The 6,535-nt window shown below is 44.3% G+C and overlaps 1 protein-coding gene across 1 annotated transcript in view; it reads right to left on the minus strand.

Annotated features, from left to right (window-relative positions):
• PMPCA (peptidase, mitochondrial processing subunit alpha) overlaps positions 1-6,451 on the minus strand; it is a 28,271-nt gene extending 21,820 nt beyond the window's left edge. Inside the window, exons 1-6 of the mRNA XM_054998329.1 lie at positions 6,385-6,451; positions 6,038-6,243; positions 5,064-5,143; positions 4,754-4,836; positions 2,110-2,204; positions 1,591-1,691 (exon numbers count right to left, since the gene is read on the minus strand). Coding sequence (XP_054854304.1) covers positions 1,591-1,691; positions 2,110-2,204; positions 4,754-4,836; positions 5,064-5,143; positions 6,038-6,243; positions 6,385-6,431 — 612 coding nt within the window. The 5' untranslated portion in view covers positions 6,432-6,451. The remainder of the gene's footprint in view (positions 1-1,590; positions 1,692-2,109; positions 2,205-4,753; positions 4,837-5,063; positions 5,144-6,037; positions 6,244-6,384) is intronic.
• Between the last annotated feature and the right edge of the window lie 84 nt (positions 6,452-6,535).

Raw genomic sequence — 6,535 nt, forward strand, 5'->3', positions numbered from 1 at the left:
TTCTCTCTCTCTCTCTCTCTCTCTCTCTCTCTCTCTCTCTCTCTCTCTCTCTCTCTCACACACACACACACACACACACACACATACACACGCGCGCGCGCGCGCTTAGAGCAGAGGGGTAAAAAGTTTTTAACTCTCAGTGTTAACTCTTTCAACGCACTGAATGAACTCAGGAGGAGCGCAAAACAGCTTCTGCTGATAGCCGCACTCAAAGCCAGGGGTTTTTGTTTTCTCTCTCTTCTTAACCTCTTCCCCTCCCAATCACTTTGCTTATATTTTTCTCAGGAAGCCACCTTTTCACTCACAACTGTTTGCTTTTCCTCGCTAGGGGAAATATGATCAAGTTTCAAACAGAGCTCAGGCATTCCCCTGCCTCCGTTGCCAGGGGAATAGATTGTTGGCGCCTGAATGTCTAACTTCCCGATCCTATCACGATCACCCCGGTCCAGCCCCCTCCCAACTGCTGGATCGTTTGCCGTGGAAGACAACGATCCACCAGGTCACGATCGGGAGATTGCCATTATTGTGGGGGGTTTTTTATCGTAATGCAGATCATGCCCATCTCTAGTTGACTGTAATTGGGAGTGTACTTATAGACATGGAAACCATGATCCTTGTGTTTCTGTGGAGGGAGTTATTTTTTCCCCACAACAGAAACAAATGGGCTGGCTAGGGGCAATACAATGTCCAATCTTCATGAAACTTTGGGGGGGGGGGTTGTTGTTAGAGGACACTTAGGAGTATGTCCCCAGAAAAGTTGTTAAAATTTGGTCCAAAAATGGCCCACCAGAGCCCCCGGAAAACCCCAAATCAAGTTTCCTATTGGAAAAAGGCAGGAAGCAGTTTCTTGTCGACAGCTCCCGAAGTTTCTTGCCACAGCTCCTGAAGTTTACTGAATAAATTTGGTAAACTTCACTTCAGTACTGCTAATCACTTCAGCAATACTGGATTGAGGTAAAATTCAGTATTTTTTACCAAACCCCAAAACTGAATTGCACATCCCCAGTGCAATATCCCTTCCACTATGTGATAAAAGACATATAAACAAGAAATTTAGTTTCATTTTGATTTGACCTACATGACCAAAAAAGGGAATTCCTAATGAGTTTTTAATATGGAATATTATATATTTTTGGTTTTATTCCCTCCCAACAATAAAACATACATTTATACTCTCACACAATTCCAAAGAATAATCATCTGAACATAGTTAACTAGGGAACTACCAGGCTTTCCTCATATTTATAGACAACAATGTTCATTCATTGTATTGGCAACAACATCCATCCAGTGAATCTCTAGAAATGGAAAATTTTCTGTGAAAAAAGTCAAGCAGTGGAATGTGTTCTATTTCAAATATTTTTCTGCCCCATATCTCTTGGGTACAAAGCAAGCTGCGCTGGAGAGTGAGCAGTTAAAAAGTTCAAGCCCATTTTTGATGCAAGCTTTGGGAAACAGAAGGTGATAAAAATAAGTCTGCCCTACTTGCACAAACCCTGCACAACTGAAAGTGGACCCGAGACATGGACTGGGTCTCACTGCAAAGTGCTCAAAGAATTCCACTCACCACCAGCTGGTTATAAAACCTACCGCATGAATCATCTCTGTGAGCAATGGCTCTGGATCAGGTCTCATGTTTAAGTCCTCCAATTCAAAGCGAACTGCCATACGAGTCATTTCAATCTCTTCATCTATTCCAAGAGAAATAAACAAGGATAAACTCCACGGAATCCAGGCCCACACAGTGTGACACTGAGAAGGGCAGGTCATAACAGTGTCTCACAAGTCAATCTGACCTGGTTGAAAATTCCTTCCCAAATCTCCAAAGAGTCAAACATTTTAAGCAACAGCTATCAGCTGAGTCAATCTCTGACAGATTCTGCTGGAGTATGCATCTATATCTTTTTTCCGACCCAGGCCCTAACAGAATACCTCTTCCAACCAGCCAAACTGCAATTTCCACTATAAGTGGTACATTCTTCATTGTGCCAATGCAAGATCTCATGTCTGATCTTGACACAATACATTTACTACATTTTTGCTTGCAAGAAAACTGGTCATGGAGTTATGTTTTTACTCCTCAAAATATCAAATTTTGTATTATCTCACCTGTTAACCTGGGCTGCAGCACCACATCAGCCAGCAAACCAACTACAGTATCCAGGCCTTTAACATCTGCAGAAATGGCATACATTGTGGTATCCCTAAAAGCATAGCAAAACTGGGTTTACATTCAGTAGCTTTACAGTTACTCCAGTCAAAGTTCATTGACTTCAATTACTCTTCTTAGGATTTCACTGTTAGTCACTTTTTAATGGATTCCATCAACCTGCTTCTCAAATAATGTAATAATCTAAGATCATTTATCTATAATTTAAACAGCAGGAGTGCAATAATACACCCCTGCTTGATGCCTTTATCTAAGGTAAATGGCTCAGATAGCTGCCCTGAATCTCCACATCTAACTCAGGCAGTAGGATTGCTGTATAGCTGTTGTATTAGGTAAAGGAGACACGATTCAATGCCATACTTCTTCATTTTCCCCCATAAGTAGGGCCTTAAATCAAATGCTGATTTAAGATCCATGAAGGCAGTTGCCAGCATGCCTTCTACCAAATACTGGAGTGTATGACAATGATCAATGGTACTTATTCCTTTCCTAAAACCAGCCTGTTCATTCCACAGAATATTATTTCTGACCCAGGATCTAAGCTTTTCAAAAAGCATTGCGGCATAGAGTTTTCTTATGGTGGATAACAGATTTACCGGACGATAATTCGCTGGGTCCATCAGATCCCCCCTTTTATAGATTGGGACGATTATCATACTGTGCCAGACTTCAGGCATATTTTCTATCTTATTTATGTCTGTAAAAACTGAATCCAAAGTCTGTGCCCACCAACCCTGGTCAATTTTAAATAATTTCACTGGTATTAGGTCAGGGTCAGGCGCTTTTCCTTTTTTTTGTTGTTGTTGCTTGATTAAGAACCTGACCTTTGGCCGTTACTGGGGGCCATTCTTTCATGCTCAGTGGCAGCTTTGGTCTGTCATCCGCCGTATCTCTATTTCTATTTGCAAAAACAGAAGTAAAAAAGCTTCCCAAACCGCTGCAGAAATGTGGCAAGGTACTGAGAACCTTTAATCCTTTCGCTATTAAAGACCAGATTTTTTTTTTCATTTTTAGGCCCAGAATAAACATTTCCATTTGCTTTTTTGGGCCTCAAACTTCTTAAATTTCAATATTTTAAAATATTTTTTCAGCTTCAAAATACTTGGCAATATCTCTGTTCTGTTCAAATATTTAAACTGTCTATAAAGGCTCCTAATTTATCTTTTTAGTGCCTTACAGTCAGAATCATACCAGTTGCTTCTGTTGGGTATACCCTGCTCCACAAGAAAGGCTTTAAAAGGGCAATTAGTTCAGTAAGAAATTCCATATTTCCCATATGCTTGGTTTCTTGGGAACCTATGTATCTAGTTTTCATCAAAACCATTTGTGCATTCATTTTTTATTTATTTACTATTTTCCATTTTTATTCCGCCCTCCCCACATTTCCAGTAGGCTCAGGGCAGATTACAAAATACATAAAGGTTAAAATATATAAAACAGTTATTATAGTTAACAATTCTATATTAACTTTCTCTTCCATAGTTTTACACCATCTCAATGATCTTAAGGTGCTGTGTGTCTGGGCTAAAGCCAAGTTCATTACATGAAAGGCGACAGATATCTAGGTGCAATAGTAATTGCACTGGGCAGTAATCACCTCCAAAATAATCCATTACTTCAACTCTTTTGAGTAAATCAGCAGAAGCAATAAAATATACTTCACCTGCCCCTGTATGATTCATACAAGTATAGTCTCCTTTTCCATCAAACTGGATGCATCCATTTAATATCACCAAATCATTCTTTGATAAAAAGGATGCAAAATGTCTGCCAGTATCATTAATTTTCCTATCTTTGGATCTTCTATAAAGCATTAATGAGTTTTCTTTTATCTGGGTTTTAAAAACATTTCAGGAAAAGATCCTCATTTGTCTCTCCAACCCTAGCATTGAAATCCCTGGCCAAAAGTACTGTTGTTGCAGGTTGAAGCCTAGCCAAACTCTTCAAGTAGACATCTAACTGGTTCCAGCACTGCAAGATCTTAGACCAAGGAACATGTGGTGGGAGATAGATATTTACCAGAAATAAACTCCTTGAACTCCAAAAGTAGTGCCATTGCATACAGAAAACTGTTACATTAAATAATGTAATAATCATTCTTAAAAACTATGGTATAAGACAGCAAATGAAACCAAATGGTAGAGAAAATGCTTTGAGAGGCACAAAAATGCAAAATACGAGGTTGAACAACTGAGAGACTATGTGCAGGCATTAATCGTAAATCCAGATGGACAAAAGGAGAAAGAGGAACAGAAAAATGAATAGCGAGACTGACGTCCAGAAGGACCTTATGAAGACCAACTAGATTTCTAGGGTGTGAGCTTTTGAAAGTCAAAGCTCCCTTGGTCAGATACAAGGAGTGGAAAGCAGTAGAAGACTTCATAGTCCAAGCTCATACACTGGAAATCTAGTTGGTCTCTAACATGCTAGTGGACTTGAATTTTGCTCTTCTACTGCAGATGCACCATGGCTGCCCACCAGAAAAATGAATATAAACTGTTGGGCTTAAAAGTGCATCCCAATATGAAAAAAAAATATAGAGAAAGACTACCCATATGCTTCCATTAATAAAGAGGTATATACCTTGATGCCTGGCAATCACTGATGCCACCATGCTTTTCCAAGGTGAGGAGGATTTCATCCTTACTGCCAAACTGAGCTGTGGACTGACAGAAAAGAAGAGAAAAAGCCTTGGATCCTTTAAAAAATCGTATTTTAACTTCTACTAAATAAGGCTGAATGGTAACTGCACGGAAAGAAATCAGTTCAAGAGAATGACAAAGCAAATTAGTGTGCCTCACAGGAAACTTCTGAAAGATTTCTGGAATAATACAGTTCAGGTCTTCAAGGTGGTAGAGAGAAGATCAAGAACACAAGACACCATTTTACTTACCGAAAAAGCCAGCTTTTCCAGAAAATGAGAAATACCACCAACATATTTCGCTTCATATCTTGATCCTGAATTTATAAGAACTATTGAAGCAAAAGAGAAAGGACAGAAGTCTTCCAGCACCCCAAAACAGCTTTAGAATATCGATAGACATCAAGCTGAGCAGAGCAGCCAGTTCAGCAGCACATCCTACCTTTCCAACTCTATATTCCAAGTGGACCAAAGGATCCTCTGTGCTGCCATGCGGCTGCCTCTGATGTCTGGCCCGTCTCTCCCTTCAGAGCCTGTCTTTCCCACAAACAATCTGGCCTAAGCTGGGGGGCGGGGGGGATATGTCTGCCTATGTTCCTGAACGGCTACTTCTTAGGATCTGGGTGCTGTGCTTCTAGCAATGCTCCCTGAAAGGCCTTCGTGTTTTTGGCAGCCCCATTACACTACCTAGGTACCTGAATTTCAGTAAATCCTTGATAGGGATTTCCTCTGCAGATTATTTTCAAATAAAACTTGGCTGGGTTTCCTATGTTTTCTCTTTACTTGATGGAAACTGTATGGCAGGTATTTCACAAGCATGAACAGCTGTGAATATGGAAATAGTAGATTACAGCATATCCATAACCAAGGTGCCAGTTAAGGTCTCTGGTGTTACTTCGGGATCATCAGACCCGCCTGTTTCTTTTCCTCATACCTGGAAAAGCCGGAAGGCAGAAGCTCCTGTTCAGAAATGCACCTGCAAGGCCGGCAGGGTCCCTTGTGGGGAGCTCAGATGCCCCCCCCCCGTGTGAGAGGCTTGCAAACCAAGCGGGGCACGAGAGCGGCTTCTGCACAGGCGAAGCGGCCGCCCTTCCGTCGGGGGAAGATCCCTGGCCTCCGCCCCGCTTCTCAGGCCTGCCGAAGCCGGGCAGGAAGCACGGGCAGGCGCCCAGAGGCCCACCGCCAGGCCCGCTCCCCAGGGTACGGCCGCGGCGGGCCTTACTTACTCCCAACCGTGCAGAACTGGCCGAACTTGTTCTGGGAGGCCACCCGCAGCCCGTTCTCCAGCACCGTCACCTTCGTCTCGAAGCCCTCCCGGGCGTCGGCGGTGGCGAAGAGGGGCGTCGGCGCACCGGGCAGAGGCGCCGTCAGGGGGACCCCGGGGGAGCTGCTCCCGCCACTGCTGTAGCTGCGGCAGGCGGACAGCCCGAGCCTGAGGCGGGCGAGAAAGAGAGCGAGAAGGGCAGTCAGCGGCGCCGGCGCGCCCGCCAGGCCTCGTCCCCGTCCCCCCACCCGCCCCGCCAAGCCAAGGCCGGGGCGGAGAGCCGCCGAGGGCCCTTCCGTCGCGCCTCACCTGCGCGCCGGGCCCCAAGGCCAGCGCCGCACCGCGCCGGCCGCCATGTCGGCTCCGCTCCTGCCCGGCCTCTCCCGTGACGCCACCGCGCGACGCCCAATGGGCGCCGGCCTGAGGGGCGGGGCCGGCCTGGCACGAGCGCTTCCGGCGG

Source organism: Eublepharis macularius, chromosome 14 (genome assembly GCF_028583425.1).
Source record: "Eublepharis macularius isolate TG4126 chromosome 14, MPM_Emac_v1.0, whole genome shotgun sequence".
Taxonomy (NCBI): domain Eukaryota; kingdom Metazoa; phylum Chordata; class Lepidosauria; order Squamata; family Eublepharidae; genus Eublepharis; species Eublepharis macularius.